This window comes from Rhinoraja longicauda, chromosome 15, assembly GCF_053455715.1.
Source record: "Rhinoraja longicauda isolate Sanriku21f chromosome 15, sRhiLon1.1, whole genome shotgun sequence".
NCBI lineage: Eukaryota > Metazoa > Chordata > Chondrichthyes > Rajiformes > Arhynchobatidae > Rhinoraja > Rhinoraja longicauda.
In genome coordinates, this window is record NC_135967.1 from 37,780,819 (window position 1) to 37,807,047 (window position 26,229).

The 26,229-nt window shown below is 38.3% G+C and overlaps 1 protein-coding gene across 4 annotated transcripts in view; it reads left to right on the forward strand.

The window, feature by feature from the left end:
• LOC144600665 (non-POU domain-containing octamer-binding protein-like) overlaps nt 1-26,229 on the forward strand; it is a 70,278-nt gene that overhangs the window by 9,151 nt on the left and 34,898 nt on the right. For 2 of the 4 annotated variants that reach the window (XM_078412520.1, XM_078412516.1), the window contains exons 3-11: nt 564-865; nt 6,254-6,349; nt 7,148-7,344; nt 13,214-13,298; nt 14,193-14,304; nt 16,400-16,454; nt 17,724-17,810; nt 20,808-20,846; nt 21,148-21,275. In XM_078412520.1, coding sequence (XP_078268646.1) covers nt 564-865; nt 6,254-6,349; nt 7,148-7,344; nt 13,214-13,298; nt 14,193-14,304; nt 16,400-16,454; nt 17,724-17,810; nt 20,808-20,846; nt 21,148-21,275 — 1,101 coding nt within the window. The remainder of the gene's footprint in view (nt 1-563; nt 866-6,253; nt 6,350-7,147; nt 7,345-13,213; nt 13,299-14,192; nt 14,305-16,399; nt 16,455-17,723; nt 17,811-20,807; nt 20,847-21,147; nt 21,276-26,229) is intronic. The other 2 variants (XM_078412517.1, XM_078412518.1) reach the window with 2 other exon arrangements.

A 26,229-nucleotide genomic window follows, 5' to 3' on the forward strand; every position in this document is an offset into this window, starting at 1 on the left:
AGGAGAAGCTTTGGGTCCAGGGCTCACTCAATCACACCCTCTCCCCTTCCCTGTCCCCCCTCTACGAGGAATGTGCCCAACGGGTCCACTTGGTCCACAGTGATCAGCCATGATCGTATTGAATGGCGGTGCTGGCTCGAAGGGCTGAATGGCCTACTCCTGCACCTATTGTCTATTGTCTAGTTATCTATTAAAATTCTTACACAAAGACATATTTATCTTGGGTGCAGATCTAAAATTGCTAAAGATCTTTTTTACCGTGGTTAATTTCCTCCCTTCAAATATTTGAGGATTTACATATTTTCCTGTTTCCCATGATGATCTATATGGGAGGAGCTTTGTATTTTACCTGAACGGGTAGATATGGGGCCAGGTGTCAACAAGTTAAAATACACATTTTTTTTATCTTCCCATTCCTTTTCAACTTAAGTTTTCAGCATTTTTCTGTCTGAAATGTAACTTAGGCCATGAATATGTATGTTGCTGTTCAACTGCTTCTTTGTCCAGAATAATATTTATTTCATTGAAGACTGAAAATTAATTCCTGCTTATTTTGATTACAGGAAACCAGAACCTTGGCAGAAATTGCCAAGGCAGAACTTGATGATACTACACTGAGAGGGAGGCAGATAAGGATTCGATTTGCAACACACGGTGCTGCTCTCACAGTCAAGAATCTTCCTCAGTTTGTATCAAATGAGTTATTGGATGAAGCATTTTCTATCTTTGGACCAGTGGAAAGAGCAGTGGTGATCGTAGATGACCGTGGGAAACCAACTGGAAAAGGCATTGTAGAGTTTGCGGCAAAACCTGCTGCACGCAAAGCTCTGGACAGATGCACGGATGGTGCATTTTTACTGACAGCGTAAGTATTGAACATCAAGGGTTCTGGTCTGTTGAGGTGGGGCTGAGTTTCAAGCAGGAATTGCATTCTATATTTAACTTAAGTAATTTTGATTTTCTAGGTCCATGTTTTAATATGCAAATGTTCAAAAGATCAAGTGATGTGGGTTGTTATAAAATGGATAATGCCCAGTTACTCCTTTATTAACTAGTCTCAATTGGTATTGTAAACTGGTTTGGATGTTTGTCAGTAAAGGAGAGAAAAATTATTTCCAGATCTTGCAGAGGAGTGACCTATTTAAAATCAGCTGTAAAGCAAATTATAGTGAGGTAGATTAGGTTATTTAAATTCTACCAGAAATCATTGATAGCAGTTCAGATGTCGTTGATTAATTTACGTCAGTTTGACTGTCTTAAGAGTTTGCCAATAATTAGTGTTGATTGTCAGTATGTAGATATATAATGCACCTGGGCTGTGTGAGGCAGTTGATCTTGACCTCATCGGGATTTCATTGGGAAATTGCCCTCCTGCGGCAGGAGCTGGCAGATCTGTTCCCATAGCCAACTTCCGCAGCTGATTGGCGGGCCGAATCAGCTTGCTACGGCTGGGGCTCTGGAACTCCAGCTCGGCCGGAGTTGGCAGATCTGTTTCCATAGCTGTTGCGGGCCGATATATTGGTAGTCTAGGCTGACTGTTCGGATCTCATCGGACTTCTCTTGGAGTTCATGGCCTCTGTTGGTCTGGCAAAACGGAAAATCCAGAAAGGCTCTGGAACTAAGGGTGCCGGAAAATAAGTGGTGGGTTGCACTGAAAGATTTGTGAACATTAATCCTGGCTTAAATATAGGTTAGACCACACTAGTACTGCAAAAATATTCTTGTGTAGAGGTAATAGGGAATAGCAGAAATTATTTTGAAGGGTGTTACTGGTAATTATGAGGATATAAATATCTGGGAAGACAATAAACTAGGAACTTTTTGTCTCTTGTGAAGAGAACATTTGGACTGACTTAATCATAATCATATCATAATCATACTTTATTAGCCAAGTATGTTTTGCAACATATATGAGGAATTTGATTTGTCATACAGTCATACCAATAAAAAGCAACAAGACACACAAAATACATTTTAACATAAACATCCACCACAGCGACTCCTCCACATTCCTCACTGTGATGGAAGGCAAAAATAAAGTTCAATCTCTTTCCTTCTTTGTTCTCCCGTGGTCGGGGCCCTCGAGCCTTCTGTGGACGGGACGATCTTGGCTCCCATAGCCAGCAGTCGGGCCCTCCGCGTCGGGGCGATTAAGCTCCTGCATCGGGGGGGGGGGGGGGGGGGGGGGATCTCAGCTCCCCGCGCCGGGCAATCAGACCCCGAGTTGGGGCTAGTCGAACCTTTTGCGACTTTGGAGCTTCACGACATCGGTCTCTACCCGAGACTGCGAGCACCTTGGTGTTAAAGTCCCAGGCAGGGGATCGCAGGCTCCGATGGCAAGTCCACGGCCCGCGGTGTGGTTCAAAGTCAGTCTTGAGCAAGTCCGCCAGCTCCATGATGTTAGGCTGCAGAGTGACCGGAGATACGATCTGGAAAACAATTGGATCTCCGGCAAGGTAAGAGATTGAAAAAAAGTTTCCCCCGACCCCCTCCCCCATCCCCCATATAAAACAAACCAGAGAACATTAACACAAACTTTTTAAAACACAATAAAAAAAACAAAAAAGGCAAAAAGACAGTCCATTGGCAAGGCTGCGATTGCTGAAGGCGCCACCCGGTGGATTACTGGATTAATAAAGGTGTTTGTAATGATAACCGGTTTTCATTGAGGACCATGAGAAAGTTTGCATTTACATAGATGGCTGCACATGGACGCCACCACTACAAGACTTTGAACTTAGAAGAAATCTCAAGAATTGAGAATGTGTACGTTTCACTACCACAGAGCAAAGCACTTGTAGATGCATTTAAGGAGATGCTACAGAAGGGAGAAGGGAATTGTTTTGTACTGATAAATACAGATTATTTCATGTATTGTAATCCTGAATAGATTACATGGGGTATATGGAACACCAACTGACCACACGGTATAAAGGCGATAGATTAGGTTAGATAGATAGATTCGATTAGATAGATAGGTTAGGATGGATTGCCTGGGTGTTCCAAACTAGATATTTCCAAAAAGTTTTCATGAAAATAGATTTTTCGTGTGTGCTCCATATCCTTCATGATTTGTCGCGTTAACTGAAAAAATATGCATTTTATTTTCATGGCTGGCAAAATGGACTTATTACACTGGCTTTATTTAGATTTTATTAAGTTCTTGGACCTTTGTTGTGAAACATGGATTTCCAGGAATTGCTGACAGATTTGTTGGTTTGATCCTTTGCTGGAGTTCCTTTCGTACTTGGAGCATTATCCAGACTGGCTTGGATTCCATTCATATCAATGGATTTTGTTGGAGAAAGATTTGAGGAAGAGAAGATGTTAACGCTCATTTATTTAAATTTAATATTTTATGATTGCCTAATTTTGAGTTTTTAAATGCCAATGTCAGAATGATACAGTGTGGAAACAGGCCCTTCGGCCCAACTTGCCCACACCGGTCAACATGTCACTGCTACACTAGTCCTACGTGCCTGCGCTTGGTCCATATCCCTCCAAACGTTTCCTATCCATGTATCTGTCTAACTGTTTCTTAAACATTGCGATAGTCCCAGCCTCAACTACCTCCTGGCAGCTTGTTCCATACACCCACCACCCTTTGTGTGAAAAAGTACCCCTCAGATTCCTGTTACATTTTTCCCCCTTCACCTTGAACCTATGTCCTCTGGTCCTCGATTTCCCTACTCTGGGCAAGAAATTCTGTGCATCTACCTGATTTATTCCTCTCATGATTTTATACACCTCAATAAGATCACCCCTCATCCTCCTATGCTCCAAGGAATAGAGATCCAGCCTGCTCAACCTCTCCCTATAGCTCAGACCTTCTAGTCCTGGCAACATCCTTGTAAATCTTCTCTGAACCTTTCAAGCTTGACAATATCTTTCATATAACATGGTGCCCAGAAATGAACACAATATTCTAAATGCGGTCTCACCAACGTCTTGTACAACTGCAACATGACTTCCTAAATTCTATATTCCGTACTCGGACTGATGAAGGCCAATATGCCAAATGCCCTTTTGACCACCTTATCTACCTGCGACTCGACCTTTAAGGAACCATGTACCTGCACTCCATGATCCTTCTGCTCTACACTTCCCAGAGGCCTACCATTCACTGTGTAGGTCCTTCCCTTGTTAGAAGTCCCAAAATGTAACACCTCGCATTTCTCTGTATTAAATTCCATCACCATTCCTCAGCCCACCTGGCCAATCGATCAAGATCCTGCTGTAATCTTTCACAACCATCTTCACTATCTGCAAAACCACCTACTTTTGGATCATCAGCAAACTTACTAATCTTGCCCTGCATGTTCTCATCCAAATCATTGATGTAGATGACAAGCAGTAACGGGGCCCAGCACCGAACCTTGAGGCACACCACTAGTCACAGAAATTTTAAATTAGGAATCAATATTTTAGACTTAGACTTAGACGAAGGGATTAAAAGTACCATTAGCAAATTTGCAGATGATACTAAGCTGGGGGGTAGTGTGAATTGTGAGGAAGATGCAATAAGGCTCCAGGGTGACTTGGACAGGTTGTGTGAGTGGGCGGATATATGGCAGATGCAGTTTAATGTAGATAAGTGTGAGGTTATTCACTTTGGAAGTAAGAATAGAAAGGCAGATTATTATCTGAATGGTGTCAAGTTAGGAGGAGGGGGAGTTCAACGAGATCTGGGTGTCCTAGTGCATCAGTCAATGAAAGGAAGCATGCAGGTACAGCAGGCAGTGAAGAAAGCCAATGGAATGTTGGCCTTCGTAACAAGAGGAGTTGAGTATAGGAGCAAAGAGGTCCTTCTACAGTTGTACCGGGCCCTGATGAGACCGCACCTGGAGTACTGTGTGCAGTTTTGGTCTCCAAATTTGAGGAAGGATATTCTTGCTATGGAGGGCGTGCAGCGTAGGTTCACTAGGTTAATTCCCAGAATGGCGGGACGGTCGTATGTTGAAAGGCTGGAGCGATTGAGCTTGTATACACTGGAATTTAGAAGGATGAGGGGGGATCTTATTGAAACATATAAGATAATTAGGGGATTGGACACATTAGAGGCAGGAAACATGTTCCCAATGTTGGGGGAGTCCAGAACAAGGGGCCACAGTTTAAGAATAAGGGGTAGGCCATTTAGAACGGAGATGAGGAAGAACTTTTTCAGTCAGAGAGTGGTGAAGGTGTGGAATTCTCTGCCTCAGAAGGCAGTGGAGGCCAGTTCGTTGGATGCTTTCAAGAGAGAGCTGGATAGAGCTCTTAAGGATAGCGGAGTGAGGGGGTATGGGGAGAAGGCAGGAACGGGGTACTGATTGAGAGTGATCAGCCATGATCGCATTGAATGGCGGTGCTGGCTCGAAGGGCTGAATGGCCTACTCCTGCACCTATTGTCTATTGTCTATAATAGATAGTACACAATGGCCATCTGTGTCTGACACAGGTGTCAGATACATTTTCAAAACTTCAATGCAGTTGTCAGAGGCATTTCTTTAATAGGTCCTGTTATTTGCTGTGATCCTCCATACAAATTAAGTTGTTGGACTTGAGGGTGTAGAGCTTATTTTCCATTTGAATTATCGAGTAGCTGGGCAAGGGGAAACAAAGTCAATTTTACTTATAATATTCATGTTTATCTCTTCTTTTGCCAAAGTATGCTACCTCCAAAAGTTCTATTCTCAGGTTTTGTTTATTAATAACAAACTGAGAATCTGCTGATTTTAGTCATTGTTTTCCAATGCCAAAAAATGCATTCATTTGGAGGTGGAGTCTATATAATTTAATAATGCTATTCCCTTAGCCAAACTAATTAATTGGTACTTGTAAAGTTTTCCTTGCAAAGTGATGAGCTTTCCAGTTGGATTTGTCCAGGGAAAAATACAAGTGAATACGTTAATTTCTGTTTTTCTGCATTGTCTCAGGATGATTTTTAACTTCCTCAGTTCTTTCATTTTTTTTCCAATCTTGTCACCGAAAGATCTAGAAGTGCAAAATGCACATCCTGTACACATCCCATTTGATATTTTGCATTTCTTTAAGGGAGTGTGCAGTCAGACCTCCGAAGATCAACGGTGGTCTGATTTAAAAAAAAAAAAGTCTAATTTGAAAAAGGGTCATGACCCGAAACGTCACCTATCCCTTTTTTTCCAGAGATGCAGAAATTTCAGAAATTGGTTCAATGGTATTACATTTCTCAGTTTATTGTTTATTATTGGCATTAAAACTAGCATCTCTAAACTAAACGTTTCTCTCTCTCCAGGTTTCCAAGACCTGTGACTGTCGAACCCTTTGACCAGTGTGATGATGAAGATGGCCTTCAAGAGAAACTTGTTCAGAAAAACCAACATTATCACAAGTAAGCACTAAATGTAAATTGGTTCGGCCATTGTGTACTGTATTGATCCCAAATTTAAAGTTTCTGTGTTTTTTTAAATTAGAAGGTCTCTTGCTTTGGACCTGCTTTTACAAAGCAGTCAATAAAATACAGATGTGTATTATAAATTGTGCATAGTTGAGTGATTTGGGGTGGAAAATAGTTTAGCACATTTCTTCCTCATATGAACCTTTGGGAATTCTGCATGCACCAGTCCAGCCAGTTACAAGTGTGACTTATTAAATGTGGTTGTGCTCGTTTCCCCATGGATTATGTTGTACAACTCCATCTGAATAGTCATGAGCTGGCACCATAGGTTCAGAATTTAGAGGCGTGGAAAGTACTCTTTGCAAAACCTCACCTGTCAATTTTACAGCGACTGAGATAACACTTGGCTGAATACGTTATGCAATGTGTGGTAGTCTCTTATACTCCATTCTAAAGGATTCATTGAATAAACAGGAAGATGAACTTGCATGTTTGCTTGTGTCAGCCATTATTTTCCTCCCATCAGTGTGTCTATGGACTGCTGGCTTCGCAAAAAAAATTGATGAAAGTGTCTTAAATGTCAAGATCAGTCTGAATCAATCTAATTTTTCTTTACTGTAAATTATTCTACGTTAACGAGCATTTCAGTTACGTTGCTAATTCCCTTGCTTTTCAAAACCTGATAATCCATGTTGATATGTTTGCAATTGGGTAAGGGTTGCAGTGGTTACTTTTATTTCTTGTCTCCTAATATACTGAATTGTATATTTTTCACACCTGACAATTTTTAAGGGAACGAGAGCAGCCACCACGATTTGCCCAGCATGGATCATTTGAGTATGAATATGCCATGAGATGGAAAGCTCTGCTTGAAATGGAGAAACAACAACAAGAGCAAGTGGACAGGAATGTGAAAGAAGCACGCGAGAAACTAGAAGTGGAATTGGAAGCTGCACGTCATGAACACCAAGTCATGTTGATGAGACAAGGTATGTTGAGAAGTAACCCATACTCTTCCCTACTGTGCTTCTATGTGCTTCTAAAGGCATTGACTTATGGTAAACAGGTTGTGAATGTGAACAATGGATACATTTTGTTATCTTTTAATTCTATTTGCCTGTGTTGTCTTCTCATTACTCAATTTTTGCTCACTTTAATGTGACTGGCTACCAGAACAACTGAACATCAAAGGCTTGGAAATCCTGGATTTTGGTTTATATTGCTAACCAAGTTGTTTAATTTGTTCTATGGCTTAAGTTATAAAAAGAATTGTCGAGGTCAGTGAGGAAAGAAAACATTAGCTTTATTGCCTCTCAAATGGAAAGCTTTTCAATTTTTTAAATTATAACTGCAATTTGCATATTCAGATTTCTTCAAAGCGTTTACTCAAATCCTTTAAAAATAATTATTTAACTTGCTTCCTCAGCCATTTTATGTAATGTTTTGAGAATTGTCATCACTGTTCTTTCAGACATTATTTTAAGAATGTATCTCAATTATTGAATCTAATGGCACTCTTGTTAATTATCAGAAATGTTCATGATTGTTGAAAATCAGTTTAATGTCCTTATAATCTACTCTGCTCAATCCCACCTTTTCTAATTTCCTGCACTTAACTTTTCTACTTTCATGACGTCTCATTGGCAAAGATCAATAATTTGAGCATGTTTCCAGATCTTCCTGAAGTATAATGCTCATAATTAGTACAGGTTGAACCAATTTTCTTGCAACCCATGATCTACCCCCCCCCCTTATAATCCAGACAAAATGGCATTGCGAATGGAAAGAATCAATTATGGTCTGCTCTCAATCTTCTCTCCTAACATCGCAAATATAATACAGTAAATCCTCGTTTAAACGACCCCATTATAACAGATGTACCGTATCCCTGGCCGTTTAGAGCAGTGCGTCTTAAACTATTTTAGTGTCATTCACCCGTGAGTGAGTCTTTATCACAAAATTCCATTCATCCTCAACTAAATTTTCTTATGTTTTTTTGGGTAATTTTTGTCTTATTCTCCCTTGTGTATAATTTTATATATAATTTATTTTGTCACATGTGCAAAAAACATAAATCAACATTTCTTATGTGTTTATTTTATTGAACTTTTTGAACATCCTAAAAATATGTAAAGAAAATTAGGAGTGAAAAAAAAGAAGTTTAATTACCACTGGAGTTGGAAAATCGCTCTATTAGAACGATAAAAAAACATTCCAATATCGAAACACTGGGCTTCAGCCCCATCCTACCCTTTTGGGCTTTGATTACTTGGAAAAGTAATCTTTTCTTGGAAAACTAGCTCAAAAAACCATGGAGTATGTAATTTAATATATTAGTATCCAACTAATATAACTTTCTATAACTCTCCCCGACGAAAGCTCACAATACCACCAAATATCGACTTGCCATATTTGGTATACAGCAGCTGGCTCATCCAAATCCAGATATATTTTAAAGGTTGTGCATGTGTATTGACATGTATATGTCACATGCATGCTCAAAACATCATCACAACATTGTCTGTTGCTCAGTACTTAATATCTGCCGCCCTCCCATCCTGCAACTAGGAGTGACAAAAAATTAAGAACAGAAAAATTATTAGAATTTTTATAGTTTACATAAAGTAAAGTTAGTAAACAACGGTCTTAGAATTAGATTCTTAGAAACAATGATTTCTTATTGTGTATGTTTACCAGAAATAAATGACAAGCAGTGTACTTCTACACTTATCATCAATGACTAGGATGTTCCTGTACTCCTGTGACAAGCTTCTCAAATGAAGGTTCAATTTCCTTCTCCAAAGCAACCCGCATTACCGAATCAACATACTGAAGTGAATTGCGTTTTTTGGATTTCAATTCTCCCAAGGTCGAAAATCCTTGTTCAGACATGAAAGTTGTTGTCATCATTACTAGTGGTTGAAGGGCCTTCAATGCAATTGATTTGTATTCAGGGAAAGCATATAATCCAATCCAATAGTCTCTAAAGTAGGAGTACATCTAAAAAGATGATTTTTAAGTGAAGTCATAATGAAGCTCCATCAACACTTCTGACATTTCCCAAAAATCTGCTTGCTTGATGTGGCTGGTGATAAAAGGATTAACTATCCACATCTAATTTTCCAAGTCCGACAGATGCTTCTGAGGAAAGTATGTTTAAAAATTTTTAGACAGCAAATGGTCGGAAATGATGTATTTCAGTGTTTTCTCTAGACCAGGTTGCTTTTCTACCCATTCTTGAGGAAGCTTTCCAAATGTGGGAAATTGGAGAAATTGCCTTTACGAATGTTAATATGCCACATGGTGATCTTCATTTTCATGGCTTCTATTTTCCGAAGGACATCGAAGATGTCACCTCCTTTACCTTGAAGTGACAAGTTCAAATGTTCAAAAATAGAAGTCATGTAACACAATTTGGCCAGCCAAAAATCATTGTTGAAATGCATTGCTTTCACGTCACCTTGCTCAGTAAAAAATACAGACAGTTCATTCTTCAGGGACAGTACTCTTTCAAGGACTCCTCCACGTGACAACTATCGAACCTCAGAATGCAGGATCTGTGAAATGTCATCTGCAGACATCTCTGAAAACAGCCAACATTTTTTTGCTTGTGGGAGAACAGCATTGACAATTTTCACCACATCTTGCAACAATTCTTCCAGGTCATTTTTCTGGTCATTGCAACAAGTGTTCAGTTTCTTGGCAGCCAGTGCTTCCCGATGTAAACAACAATATAAAAAGGTGCAATTATGGGATTTTTCTTTGATGCGAGCAATTGCTCCTTTATGTTTCCCCATCATGGCTGCAGCACCGTCTGTAGCCACAGCAACACATTTGTTCCGATAAATTTTTATTTTCCATGAATTCATCAAGCTTGGCGAAAATAAATTCACCTATATGCTCTCTGACTGGCAAGCAAAAGAGATAATGCTCAACAATTTTTCCCAAACTTTGATCCGGGAAATGACAATACACAATGAGTTGTGCATCGTTTTTAGTGTCCTTAGTTTCATCAAACTGCAGAATGGTGCTTGCAACTGTTTCGCCATCAGCTGATGCTTCAGATCTTCAGCAATCATAGTAGATCGAAGTTTCATTGTGTCATTGGACAAAGGAATTTGCACTACTTTATCCACTGCTTGTTTTCCACCATGTAGATTGGCAACAATTTTCAAACAAGGTTTGACAAATTTCTCAGCCTCTGTGTATGCCTTTTTTTCTTCAATGAGCACATGTGCTATTTGAAGCAAGAAGAAGAGGTTTTTTAGTCGCAGTGTCATTCTTTACCATTGACTGGAAGAAATTGTGCTGCTTCCACAAATACTCACGAGTGTTTTGAAAAACTGTATGGACATGTTTTGATGATTGCTATGCTTTGTTCTTAAATGATTCTGTAATTTTGAAGGAGCCAGGCACTGGTTGCTATATTTTACACTGCAAAACATGCACTGAATTGAGGGAGTAGGGCTTGTTAGTTCATTTTGGGGAAGGAAAAATCCATAATTGATATATTCTTCGTTCCACTTTCTTTTCTTGAGTTTTGAGGAGAGGGTACTTTGGTCCTGATATTTTCTCTTGAGATGAAGTTTTTCCTTGCCCGTATCATTAACAGTCATCACCTGTAACATACGTAACTGCATTTTTCAGTTCGTTATCCTCAGTTTCCTTGTCGCCCTTCATAAGTGACTTGTCTCCTGAACATACCTCCTCTTGAGTCCTGTTCGTTTCACTTTCAGAAATGAACTAAACATAGCACAAAAAGTAAGGAAATTTGTGTTTGGTAGATTATTTCTTTGTTGTAACAATGCTTCTTGGCAATAAATCTTATACCTTTGGAAAGCCTGTTTATTTCCCTTTTAAATGGTGCCACATTTGTAAGGAACATGCATTTGTGGGATGAGCAGCAGAGCTGAGTATATGGGTTGCGCCCATGAAAAATGTGCCAAATCTTCTCTGCCAAGGCCAAACAGCTTATTCTGCTGTTGCTATTGACTCTTGTTTTGAGCTTCTGGTACCCCCAGGTGCTGACAATCAGGTGCCTCGTTGGCTGACTTGCGACAAATGCTGGTTGAAGAATGGGATGCCATCCCACAACAGTGTGTGACCAGGCTGGTGACCGGCATGAGGAGGAGGTGCCAGGCTGTTGTGGCTGTGTATGGTTCTTCCACATGCTACTGAGGCTCCTGTTTATTAAATGAATAAATTGTTAAATTGCCAATATGTCTTGTTTCTTCAGACTTCAATCATCCAATCCACCAAACAACACCGAACAAGAGTCAATGGCAGAATAAGCTGTTTGGCATTGGCAGAGAAGATTTGGCAGATTTTTCATGGGCGCAACCCACATACTCAGCTCTGCTGCTCATCCCACAAATGCATGTTCCTTACAAATGTGCACCATTTAAAAGGGAAATAAACAGGCTTTCCAACGGTATAAGATTTATTGCCAAGAAGCATTGTTACAACAAAGAAATAATCTACCAAACACAAATTTCCTTACTTTTTGTGCTATGTTTACTTCCTCCTGCACATTCTTCCTCTAGAACTAGTTTCTTTAGGTATTTCAACAAGGAAGTAGTGTCTTAATCTGCAAATCAAACTCACAAAATACTGACGTCGCTAGAATAGAGAATGCAGAATATCACTACAAGAAAATGGCACAATCTAACTTTAGATTGCCTAAAAACGGGGCTCAAATCTTATATAGCTAGAATTCATGTTGCTTGATGCAAATATGTGCTGGTAGATTGAAGTACAGTAAATATATATAGAATTCCCTAGTTCTAGCAAAAAGTAGCTAAATTGGCAACACAAAGTAAGTTACAGTTCATCAGTTGCCTATGGCTATCCTCCAGTGTTGCCATTTATAAATTTATGATCCCACTAGCTCGTCTGGTCTTCGTAAAAGGTTATATTGCAGTAAATTTGGGAAATATCCTGCTACTTTGAAATGAGAAAACCATAGGTAGAGAGAATAAACATATCAAATTTCCAGCTCCACTGCCATTAAAACCAATGAGAGCTTACTACCACTTTAATGGCAATGCCTTTTTTAAGTATAGAAAAAAATATATATATATCTGAATAAATTACGTCGTTCACCCCTCTAGTTTCATTCACCCCAAAACTAATTTAATTCGCCCTTGGGTGAACCATTCACCAGTTTAAGAAGCACTGGTTTAGAGCCCCGGCTTCCGACCCCACTCCTGACTTGCAAGGTGCACCAGCAAGCACTTCTTCACCCACCAAAAGGACATAAAGTGCTGGAGCAATTCAGCAGTCAAGATCTCTGGAGAACACGGATAGGTGGCATAGGGACCCTTCCTCAGGCTGATTCAGTTGGCTGAGTTACTCCAGCATTTTCTCGTTTCACACACCGATGCTACCAGCGAGCCCTTCTTCACCAGTTGTTTTGCCATACAAAGCACAGATGCAATGTACAAAGGTGCTCAATAACTCTTTTTACACCAAGTATCCCGTTCGTAATCCTTCTTGGCATGCCAATGAACCTTGGTTCTCAGAACAGATGAGCATTAATCATGGTATATAAATGGCCAGTACGGATATTTGTTCCAAATATGTGGAAACCAAAGACTCTTCTCTCCTATCCCCACAGATGCAGAAGCAGAGCCTTTTTATGGGAACATGGGCTGAATTGGGAGATTCCTGGGAAAGTGCACCCCATTGACGGTGTGCCCTTATTTGTAGGAATTGAGTGGAGACTGGAATTAGTCTAGAAGTGATACTAAGTAAAGAGAAGGATGAACAGTCTGAAAGTATCTAGGACAATTATAAAAATAAATTGTTCTTAGAAAAGTATAATTTAAGCAATTTAATCAACCAAGCTTTGGTCTATAGATTTAATGAGGCGTCAAGAGGAATTGAGGCGCATGGAAGAACTACATAATCAGGAACTGCAGAAACGAAAACAGATGGAACTAAGGTAAAGATCTTTTTTGCATTAAATTCTTGAAATATTTCCAGAAGACTTTTCTGACAGATAAGTCACCTTGATAGGCATTGCACACATACACCCCAATCTTTTGTTTCTGTATTCATTTAATGGATTGAATCTTTGTTTTTTAATGGATGCATAATATTACAGTTGAATAAATTAAGATGGTATTAGGTGGTGATATGAGCAAAAGATGCCAATTGTTCTGAGATCTGTTGAGTAGTTAATAAATAATTTGGCATGTTTCGGGTTGGAGGAGATGAGATGATTCGTTGGCAGGATGGTGTGGGGAGCAGAAGGAGTGTTGGTTGGGAAGTGTGTGCGGTTTGAATTTGAATAGCAGTTTGGTAAGGAACAGTACTACTTTAAACACACTATTAGACACACGTCTCATCTCTTTCAAAAGATTAATAAGTGGAATTATGTGGAAGAGAGCACAGACCTGGCTATTTGTGCTACTGTCGCCTGAAAGGCAATTGGGAAATCGCGCACTCTTTGCCTACTTCCTTTATCCAATTATCTGCCTGCACCGTGGGTGTAATCACCTCACTGAAACTTTTATCCATGATGTCCTCAGCATCACGGATGCTTCTGAATGATTCCAACTGCAGCTCCAGCTGCAAAATGTCATCCTGGAGGTGCAACGCAATGCAATTCCCACAGATGAGCTTCATTAGAAAACGTTGAAATTGGCATGGAATTTGAATGACTGAGCAAATAAGTTTTTGGCTTTTTTAATGGTTGTCTTTAAAAAATAATAATTTGTGCCAATTATCTATTGCATCAGCAAATTACTTATGAAAATAATTATTTTATGATTTTTATGCTGAAGTGATTTCATGTGGGAAGAATGCATTTGATAACTTCTCATGATTACCGTAGGCAAGAAGAAGAACGCAGAAGACGTGAGGAAGAAATAGTACTTCGTCAGCGTGAGAAGGAAGAAATGATGAGAAGACAACAGGAGAGCTTTCGAGGAAACTTTGCCGAAAATGTAAGGGTTGTGAGATACTTAGGATATTATTACTATACTGGAGACCAAAAGTAGTATTTTAAAAATAAATCATAAGGAAGTGTTACTTTTCGCATCATTTTACCAGCAATTCTTTTGTGCAACAAGCTAGCAATATGTTAATTAAGTAAGCCATAAAAAGTCAGGGTGATAAAGCATGGAATGATGAGGATTGTTTTGTAACTACAATCCTATATTTCTAGCCATTGAGCTGTTTATGAAAAGTTGATATGATTAGAAAAGTAGCTATCTAATCACATACAGATCTCGCACGTAAATGTATATTCATCTTATTTACTCAACAAACATTTATTGCCATTTTGCAGTCTATTCTTCAAGGTTTAGAATGAATACTCGTCATTTCTGAATTTGTGTTTTTCACCTATTTCGGAACCATTGTTTAAAGCAATTGCATGTCAAACGCGACTCTTTTGACTTTCTTTCACTAAATACAGTCCACACATTTTCCAAATTAACCCTTGCCATTCTAATTCCTTCTAAATGGCCTTCAGGATAACAAACATGCCATACTTGCTTTGCTTGACCTTTATGTGACTAACAGGCATGTGAATTTTCCGCGGAATTCCGCAGCGTTGTTAAAATCCATTTTCCACGCTTTTTGCATGGTTCCCGCGTTTTTCACTTTGCCAAATAAACGAAGAAATCGGATCGAAAAAAAGACAGAGAAAAAAAAACGACATATAGACTTGTAATGAACACTAGGGTTCCGCTAGAGGTCGCTAGGGGTTCCTCGAGAAATCCCCCCCCCCCCCCGTGCTCTGGAAGTCTCCCCGGAAATGTGGCACCGAGGCTGGGCAAGGCAGCCAATCTCTACCTCATCGGGACTTCAATGGCCAATCGGTGGGTTGAATTTGCAACCTGCGGCCGGGGCTCTGGAACTCCAGCCCAGCTGGAGCCTGCAAATCTATCCCCATAGCTGTCTTCCTTGGCCTGCTGGATAAACCAGCAAAGCTCTGGAACCAAGAGTGCCAGGAAATCAGTGGTGGGACTGTAATGGGTAAATATTAAATTTAAGTGCAAGATTATATAACTAAATTAATTAAGACAGGGTCAAAATATAAAACATTGCAGAAAAGCCAATTACCATCCTTTTGGGATGATTATCAATTAATGTGTGAATTTACTTAAATGTTATTAGTGTACAGTGACATATTCACATTATTTTGTAATATCTGTTTTTAGTGCATGACTTTGAAATGTACTAAAAGAGGCTTGAAACTGGTAATTTGTGTGTAAATTTTCGCCACCGTTCTATGCCTTGCACAAGCGGTCGGCTCTTTTCCACTTTTTTTTTACCTCACATGCCTGCTGTAATCTTAAGAGTGGATGACTCTTAATGCCCTTTAAAATGGTTAGCAAGTCACTCAGTACTATCATTTCTGCTACTTTTGAACTGTGTTGGGCACCAAACTTGGACATGGTAATGTTCCAATGATTTTGTAAAATCTCCTACAAACATCTGGAAATTGCAGTCTCTTATTGGGAGAATGGCCAGACATCAGCCTGACATCGTCAAAGTCTCAGAATGGTATATTACAGACAACGTGCCATGACAATTCCTCTTTCATGGGGCAAGAAAGGGCAGACCCACCAAAGTTGGTAGTATTGTGGCGTACAGGTGATAGGGAATAACATTTGGAATCCTGAACACCGACTCCCAGTACCCACAACGTAACGTGATGACTATGAGAACCACCAACTTGATACCAAGTATTTTCATCTCTAAAGCGATGAGATAGTGCTCCTCCAAGTTGAATGAAGTCCTGAAAGGAGCAAGACCGCAGATTATACTCTTAGACTTGCAGTTCCTGTCAGCATCCCCTGCTGAAAGTGCAAGTTATTGGCTGACCTACATTCCGTGTCCTCTTCATGCAATTGACTTCTTGGCGATGCACAACATTAAGGGCCTTCCTACTAACTTCTTCCTGCTTAGTGAGATTTTGGAGAGTAATTGGAAGCATGAATGTGCGATCTAAGCAAACTAAATATTTTTCAGGAATGAAGAAAAGAGCGTGGCACAGGATTTTATTGTGCAAATCTTGTTTTTGTTTTTTAGAGAGAGACTATGAGAATGGAAGAAATGGTGCAACGTGCTGGAATGGCCATGCCAGGTGAGGCTTAAAAATGATTTTAAAGCAGTATTTTCTTTCCGGAGTATATATTTGCTTTTTATATGAGGAGTTACTATGTTTGAATTTTTACAAAAGTTATAACAGGTTTATTTCAGGCATGTGATAATGCTGATGGTTCTGTTTTTCTTTTCACAAAGATCTGGAGGTAAAATAAAACAAAACTTGCAGACAGTGAAATAATGACATGGATTTGGGGGTCACTGATGTTGAAATTCTGTAGTGTGTATCTCACTTTTTTCTCATTTCGATTGCTGCCCTTATGGCTACAAATGGTGGTTGAGTAGTCTGTCAGATTGAAGAGCTAGTCAGTGCTGTTGAGATGTGGTCAGCTAACCAAATCTGTACTGCCTATCAGCCACCAATTTATACTAATTCTATTTTAAAATAATTCTTCCCACATTTCCCCCTAATCTCAAACCTTCCAAATACCATTCACAGCATCCATTTTTCTGCCACTTACTCACACACTATGGGTAATTTACAGTGGATATTTAAACTCCAAAGCTGCATATCTTTGAAATATGGGAGCAGACTGCAGTGCCTTTGCAGCACCACTCCTGTAGCAAAGGAAACCCATGAGTTCACAGGTGAATGCATCTCCACGAAGATATCACCTGAGGTCACGATTGAACCTGGGATCCTGGTCTGTGAAGCAGCAGCGTTACTAATGTTGCTGTGCCACTATTCTCAAACAAAGTTTTAAATTAATTATTTCAGATTTTAAGTTGGACTTCAATATGGTTAAGAAAGTTAAATACTTTCAAACATAATATTTATCTGAGAATTAGCATCTGTATAAGTGTTATGTTCCAGAGAGGGCAATTGCTAAAAGGTAACTAGAATGCAGCATGCCTTTAAAAGTTTGCTTTCACCTCGTGCAACAAAAGTTTGAGTACATTCTGAAAATATCGGAAATTCATCGATCACCAGTTTCAGAGATCATATTCGAGATAGTTATGAAACAGTTCATGTGTTAACATTTATGGAAATAACTATGCATGTGTAGAGGTTGCTGTTGTTGCAACTGCAGTATCCAAATGGTCTGTTTTTGTATGCATGCTTTTTATTACATTAGTTTTGGATTTAGTGTTTTGTTTTTCAGTTTCATTCTTGCACACAAAGTTGACACCTCATCGTTTTTAATTGATTTTGTTAGACCATTTCTTTTAAGAGAACGAAAATTTTCTTGGACTGGCTTATAGTAGTTCTGCAGTTCTTAACTGTGAGTTTGCTGTCTCTACTATTGAGGCATTCCAGGACTAGCTGCACCTCCCGTCAAGCTGTTCCAGAACAGTAAGAACGCTGGCACTGATCCGACAATGGAAAATTGCCCAGGTATGTCACACCGACAGAAGACAAATCCAGTTCTGGCTAATTGCTGCTCAATGAGTCCGTTCTTAGTATATCAGCAATATAATGGACGATATTGTTGACAGTCATTCACTATAATTTGCTCACTATTGCTCAGTTTAGAATTTGGCGGGACCACTTAGCTCTGGACCTCAACATCCTTGGTCCAAAGATCAAGGCAAATTTTGTGAGAGTGCCCTAAATGTGTCCTGGTACACTTGAAAGTAGTGGGCTAATGGCGAAGGCGCTCCACTGGTTGGATTTGCAACATATACAAAGGATGATTTTGGAAATTGATGATGGTCAATCATGGCAGTCCCGAGATGTCACTCCAGGAGTTTTTCGGGATAGTTTCTGAGGTTTGACACTCTTCAGCTGGTTCTTTTAATGACCTTCGTCTTATAGACAGAAGCGCAGACGTTTGATGAATAAAGTGTTTTATTCATTCAGAACTCCAGAAAATGAAACAGTTGATGCTTGTCTGTAACATGACCTAAATATTTAGACAAAGGCTTTCATTTCTTTTGTTTACTTTATTGTCTGGAGTGCCACTGGCAAGCATGTGTATTGCCCATCCCAAATTGGCCTTATTTGAATAGCTGCAGACCTTCTGGTGAATATACTTGTACCGTGTGGTTGGAAGCTGGTTCAGGATTTTGAATGAGAAGAAGATGAAGATTATATATTTCTAATTTGTGTATATCTGCAACTTGGAAGGAAATATGCAGCTATGTACCAGAAACCCATGTCTCTTTTGTTGTTAGAGGTTGCAGGCTTGTGTGATGCTATTGTAACATCCTGGGTGAGTCACTGCAGCCCATATTTTGTATGCGTTAGAAATGACCATTGCAATACTGGTGATGGGGGTATCATAGATGTAAAATCAGTCACGTAAGTTACTTTGGCCTCGATGGTGTCAAACTTCATGAGATTATTTGATTGTCTTGATTATTTGAATGAAAGGTCTCAAAGAAGCGGTGAAATGTGGTTGAGCCTTGAATCTTGACCCGTGGAACTTGTGCAGTGGGGCCGGGACGTTTGTAATCCAACAAACGACAACCATTTTCTTTTGTTTGAGCTGTGGCTCTAGCCATTGGAAACCTTTCCCTTTGGTGCCCATTGACTTCCGTTTTATCAATGGATGCCACACGTGATTAAATGCTGACTTATTAATCACATTCTCACCTCTGGAGTTCGGCTCTTCAATGATGCATAGAGCTAACTGGCTCTGTCTTGAAAACCCAAACTGGGTGTCAGTGAGCTGTGAATTGGTGGACAAATGCCACCTGATAGCACTGTCAGTAACACTTACCGTAGTTTTGCTGCTGATTGGATGCTTCTTGGCTAGATAGGATTAGATCTACTTTTATAGAATGTGCTGAAATCTTTTTCACTTGCCCGCATTGTACAGCTCCATTGATGGATTTAACACTAAAGCAAAGCAATTTATTCACAAAATGCTGGAGTAATTCAGCAGGTCAGGCAGCATCTCGGGAGAGAAGGAATGGGTGATGTTTCGGGTCGAGATTTGTACCAGCATCTGCAGTTATTTTCTTGTACTAAAGCAAAGCAGTTTGATTGAAGAGCAGCTCTTCAATTGCCCACAATTAAACCAAACATTGTATCATTTATAATTTGAACTATATACGATAGTTACATACTGGGGCTACTAAGACAGCGCCCTGTAAATCTGCAACTTCTGTCAGCAAAAATTTGAGAGCAGCCGGCAATCTGTTGCATAAGAACTTTGGCTTTCCTTCGGGTCTGATTATTACCCTAACTTCATGGACCTGAAGCTTCATACCCAACATTACTGGTCATATCTTCACCAGAGGGTAGTAGACAACCTGGATGCAAACACTTCAAAATTATTTGAGTGAGATGGATGGGAAGTGTTGGTATTCTCTGCAGTGACCAAGTTTTGTAAGATGAATTAAGTAACTTCCAAGTCCATATTTTGATTCATGTTTTCAGTCCCGAATGCAAAGAAATGCATATGGTCCAACCATTTCTATGGTTAGTGCAGGTTTGTTAATGTGACTGTATGGTCAAAATACTGTTTTTTAAAAGGATAGAATGTATAAATTAAAAGTAGGATTCCATCTGTTTTGTCTGATCATGAAAGCTAAGTTTGGATTTGACCTCGTGTTTAGCGAGATGTCAATCATTTGTATACTTGGGCTGTTCTCATCAGTTCTTTTGTGTGAATGGTTTTATTTTGAGGTTAAATTTGGCTGTTTCGAAGATTCCAAATGTGGCTTTTCCCATGAAAGAATAAATTAGAATTGTCAAAATTGTACAGTCCAATCTTTTATATTGTATTTGTTTACCGATAGAATATTGTAGTGCTAGGTGTTCTCTAAATTTTAATTATTGTTCTTGTCTCTGGCTGCTGTAGAGCAGTAGCCTTCCCGTGAATGTTTTTGTGAACAGTTTGGGGATCCATTTGGCCTACTATATGTTTTGCTATTGACCAACTTGAGAAGACTTGGATATTCTAGGAATCTTCATTTTAGTTTTATAGATCTTCTTTGAATACATATTACAATATATTAAAATGACTGCTTTTGTTGGTTTTAGGAAAGCAGAATAGTATCATCCCTTCCTGTGAAAGAACTTGCTTTCATTGAAACTAACAGTTAAGCCTTTATATCCCCAATATTAATCCTGTATGCAGTTTGGTTATAAGCTCGGAATCAATTTGAATGAAAGGAAGATTTGAGAACATTCAAAATTTGACTATTAAAGTATTCTTTCCAGGGTACCTTCCTATATTGAATCGCAATGGCAGTCTAGGAATGTGAAGCTCTAAATATGTTGCATGTGTTCCTCTGCACTTTTATGTTTTTGATTTTAGTTTTCTTATTCCATGTTCCCGTTTTGTGGAAATCATTCAAGTATATTTAAATTGTGCAATGTTCATTTAGAATGGCAGTGCTTGGAATTTGTTTTAATTTTGTTTTCCGCATCTATTTATTTTAGTGGGACTAACTGCTGCTGATTTTACAAATCTTAAAGCAGGTATGGAATTTTAAAATTTCATATAATTTGCACCTCTTTAATTACTGAAATGATCCCAAAATAGAATTGTTGAATGGAGATAATAAAACAGCATAATTGCAATCTCAAGACAATATAATAGACCACCTAATCTTATGCAGAATAAAGTAATGTAAACCGTACCAATAAAGAGTGGGAACTTGCTTTAATTATAAGAGTTGATGGTGCAGGGATCTGCATTTTGGGCAAGTAGTTGCTAGATGAATGACAAATGTAATAATAAACTCTTCAGTCAATATTTTACTAAAACTGTATTCGCCAGCCTCTGCAAACCAGGTTCCGCAGCCACTTATGGGAATGAACAGACCCACTGTGAATACTAATGCACCACCACCTCAAGGTCCACCTGGAAGCCTGGGAAGCCAAATGCCAGAAAACAACATTGGATTGGTAATGTATTAAACATATTGCAAAATATAACTAACACGGTAGAGTAAAGGAATAAAGATGTGAATATAAGAAGAATAGTAAGTGAACCTGAACTTCCAGGAATATTTTTAATCTTTCAAGTGTTAGTAGGGGAAAGAATGTGACTAAAATCAAACTTTATATAGTTATGTTTGTTGGTGTGAGTTTGATGAAGCTCTAACTATATTTGCAATATGTAGAGCACTTTGTTTAGCACTTTAATTCTGTCACGTTTTACTTATCCAACACTTAATGTCAGTTACTGATTCCTTTTCTTGTCAGAGAGAATTTTTTTCCTTTTCTAGATTTTCAGCCATGTCCTCAAAAAACTTTAAAGTAATGCCTTATTTTTTGTTTCGAGTGCTGTGATGGTTTGTCTGTCGTTGTCTTATCCTATAGCAATATTGCTGCCAATATTTCATAATGACGTGCTATTTTCAATATTTTTCTCATATATTGCACACTAACTGTTATTCTGGGTTGATTCAATGTCAAAGTGACATGGAATTGTGCAAGAGGAGAAAACCAGCAGGATTTTAATATCGTATAGCCTCTAAAATACTATAGAGTATTTATACTCTATAAATAGAGTATATTTATATTTAAGAGATCTCTTAATTCCAAGTCCTCACAGGAAACGCAGATTCGATCTCCATTACACCGACCGGGCTTGCATTGTAATGGATATTAATCTATCAGTTTATACTAACTACATTGAAAGCAGTATGCTTTTCTTTAATGAATTTAGTAATACATTTCAAGATAGCTGTATGGAATATGCAAATTTCAGACTTCCCGGTTATTTTCTAAATGGCAAGTTACCATTTGGGGATGCAATTTCTTTGTAAGGACAATGCTTTGAACGTTTGTCTTTCTTTAGCAGAAGAATGTTCTTTCTTCATTAGCAACTTTTAGTCTTGTTTTAATATTCCGTAATACTTCTGATCAGATCATCAGGCTCCCAGGTGATGAGGATGAATAAGTCCCTTACTGGACCAACATCTGCATAACTTAATACCAGGTTCAGTAAACGTTTGAACTGGGTTTACACATAGTACCAAAATGAGATTGGGAATGGATAGAAAAATAGAAGAAAATCCAAAGGGAAAAGTTGAATGCAGACTTCTGGAAATGCTGAGAAAGAGGTTTAAGTTTAAATAGGTGACAGTCAACTTCTCAGAATAAAATACTTCTAGGGAATTATTCTTAATTTGTATTCCAGTTTTGTATTCCATTTATCAGGTTTCTTGTAGACTTAACTGTTTAGGCTCCACGATTATATTGAGAGCAAGTTAATTCTTGTGTATTCTTTGACATGGAATTTGTTCCAATAATATTATATACTATTGCCTGGTCTGTAATTTTCATTGATTCCATATATTACTTAAAGCAGTTAAAACATTTTCTGTGTTTTCTGTCACCTCTTTACATTGGATTTCTGTATCCACACTTGTAAAACTGACCGTTTAAGCTTGTAGACTAAAATGACATGGTTCGTGCCAGTGGTGGTGTTGTATTCCAACCACCGAAAGGAGAAGGCACTTGTATTTGTGCTAAGCTTGTACAGGTAGTTTCCTTTTTAAACCTGAATGTGGGAATTTATTATGGAAAAGCTATGTGCAGAATGTGACTTAAAATCAATCTGAGCTACATTGGTACCTGTAGCCTGCACATGGTCTCTATTCTGTGCAGTGTCTCAGGAGGTTAACTGTAAAATAATCCATAATTGGCAAGCAGGTACTAAACTTTGAGAGTCATACATTCTAAAGGCAATACCACTTAACTTAGTGTGGATATGCCAAATCATTTATTTAGATACATAGTGAATAAAGAGTTTTTGTACTGAAATAAAAGGCACTAATGGGACAATGGATACCTATATCAGCATTGATGGTGCTGTTGTGATACAAGGCATTTGTGTCAATAAACCATTGTGTCAACAAGCATACATGTTCGAAGCTTAAAGCTCATATGGCCCAACAGTCCATTTTTTGAGAAACTCCAGCCTACCTGACTTATTGCCTAATCACTCATTCCATTCTTTGTCTGAAAGCTATTAGTACAATATTCTGATTATACGGTGTCCTGTGTAGCTTATTATCAATTGAAGAAAGCATTGCTACGTTTTGTTCCCATTCTTTTTCTTGAATAGGATTATACTGACTTATGCGTATTATAGTTACACCTCGCCAAGTAGATTTTGAAGGTTGGGTTTACTGGAAATCATTTTTGAATAGAAACATTTCTGAACCTAATATACATAAGGTAGCCACTCATCATGAATATATTGATGCTGGGAAAAATTATATTCTTAATTTATAGAAGGATTTTAATGTAAAATTATTTGGTGTCTTAAAATCGATTGTTCTGGGGAAGTTATTGTTCTATTAGGCTAATTATGTTTTTTCCCCATGAGATGCCATCATGCTATCATTTAGACTAATTCAGTAATCCTGAAGCAGTGGCCAGGACTATTAATTAATCTTAGTATTGTTTGGAGGGCACTTGGTCTCCAAATAAGGAACAACCTTGCAGATATTTTGTATAAATATATATTTGGAACTAGTTTTCTACATTTGTATGTTTTTGACACTTTGATAATTGATCTTATAATACGGCTTCCTCTTGTAGTTGTCGTTACCCGGTCAATTCATGCACCAGCTACTTACTGTATTGTGTTTGTAGATATTAATTAGACTTTCTTGAAATTGAATTGTTGAGTGATGAGGCTTGAATTCCATTGATTTTAGAAAGGTGCAGTTGATCCATTTAAGTATATGTAGTTCTACTCACATGTGATTGTTGCATTCCCAACAAACCATGCATTATAGAAAATGATGTTATGAAAACGTGTGTCATTGGGGAAGGAGCAATTGCAATTCAGGCAGTTTTTATTTTTGCTGTGTTTTTAAATATAAAGGTATTTTTAAAAGCTACAAGTTTATTTTTGTTAATGCAAATAAATGAATGCCAAAGACTATATTATACTCTAGTATGGTATAATAGAGCATAATTTTGCAAATGTGTCAGTAGATGCTATTGCTGATCAATTTCTATGGTCACCTGCAATTAAACTGACACCGTTGTTCCTCAGAGACAATAGTGCGATTACTGTGATGTGAACAGTTTTTTCCAAGACAGCTTTCTTTCTGCTTGTCAATTTCAAAGTAGCTTTGAAGTGGTTCTCAAGTTCCAATCAAAATCACATTATAACCAATTTGGCCTGCGTAATGCAAATAGTGTTCCCTAATTCATCAATTGCAATGTGTCCAATTCGTGTCATGGAAGCATGTTATAGCAGAACTATTTGCATGAAGTTGTATCATCAGTGTCAAAGGCATGGTGCTCTATATTCCAGAACATACTGTTAATATGTGAGATGCACAATGAGGATTTAAGCATTTTCATGTGCAATCATATTTCTTGTTGGTCGCATCTAAAATTACACATTGAAATCCGCTGTACAAAATGGGCCAGTGACAGTTTGAGGGAAGTTTAATTTTAATTGTATTTTGGCAACATGGTTATAAGCACTAGTCTCTGTACTCCTTTTATTTTTATTTTTTAAAAGGGAAGCAGGGAACCTGTGACTTTTCCTCAAGTGTTTTATATTATTTGTATTTCTGTGGGGAAGTTTTGTGGCATTTGATGTCGGGCACCTTCAGAAAGGCGATAAATTTCCCGTCAGTTTCAATATGGCGAGTGACGCACCCTGGTTGCTGCTTATTCATTCAGTCTGTTGTGTGATGCCCCAGAACAACAATGTGCAGGTTTCTTAATGTAACAGTTTATAGCTACTTAAAAGTACATGTGCTGATAGCGCTTGTGTGCCATAATTATTGAGCAGTGCTTTTCCATAGACCACTTGTGTTAATCCTTCTGGCAGCTGTTTCTTCTTGGACATATCCGTGATAGCCTGTTGCCAATGTCATGATTTTAGTCTGGTCGAGCCAAGTCAATGATATTTATAGATGTTTTGACTTTAAGAATCCAAACGTCCAATTGAATTCTAGGTTGCATTGAAGTAATTGTCAAGAGTTTTTGTAATTTGAATCAATGGGCAAGAGACAATTTTGAGATACTTATTAAACTGTTAATATGTCAGTTCAATGAGATGGGATAGTAAACTGAAAACGGAAAAATTAGTTGTTCAACAGCGCAATAGTGGTTTAATATGTATTGAATGCTGCTATTGAACATTTTTCCCAGCAAAACCTGTTAGGCCATGCAAATAAGTATGCCGAGTATAGAATGGAATACAATTAATGGATTTCAATGCTCTCTTCCGCTAACTGAGCTCTCAATTAATTCTGTTCTCCCCCACCACTGATGGAATATTTTTAATGTGTGCACTTGAAATTATTTGTAAACATAACACTTAATGGTGCTGTTGTACCATTTGGTAAATTGGAGTTTTATTGTTGTTTAAAACCTTTTGTAGTTTTCTTTCTCTGGTTCTGAAGTTAGAGATAACTCCTTAGATGATATGCTTGTTGGTTTTATTGCCTAAGTCATCTCAGGAAAATGTCAAAGTATGTTTAACCCAGATTCTGCTCTTCACTTGCACTTTTGACTGGTATTGATGTCTGAATACTTTGCATTGTCCTTTAGTCCAGGTAATTAATTTAAATTACGATAGTAACTGCAATGCATGCAACCAGGAATAAACCCTTTCTTTCAACCCCCCCAACTGCAACCTTTGCTCTGCTCATCCATCACACAGTTAGATAAATGTTATTGCACATCATTCGCAACAACTCGGATGATCATAATAACGTACTAGTATTCACTGACTGCAGGTATTTTAGTTTTTAATTAAAAAAACTGCAGCATGTTAATTTCCAAAAATAATATTTAATATCTTTAAAATATTGCAAACTTTTTTGAGACAGTATGCATCGGGTCACTAATGGAAAACTTTGATTTGGGAGGTGAT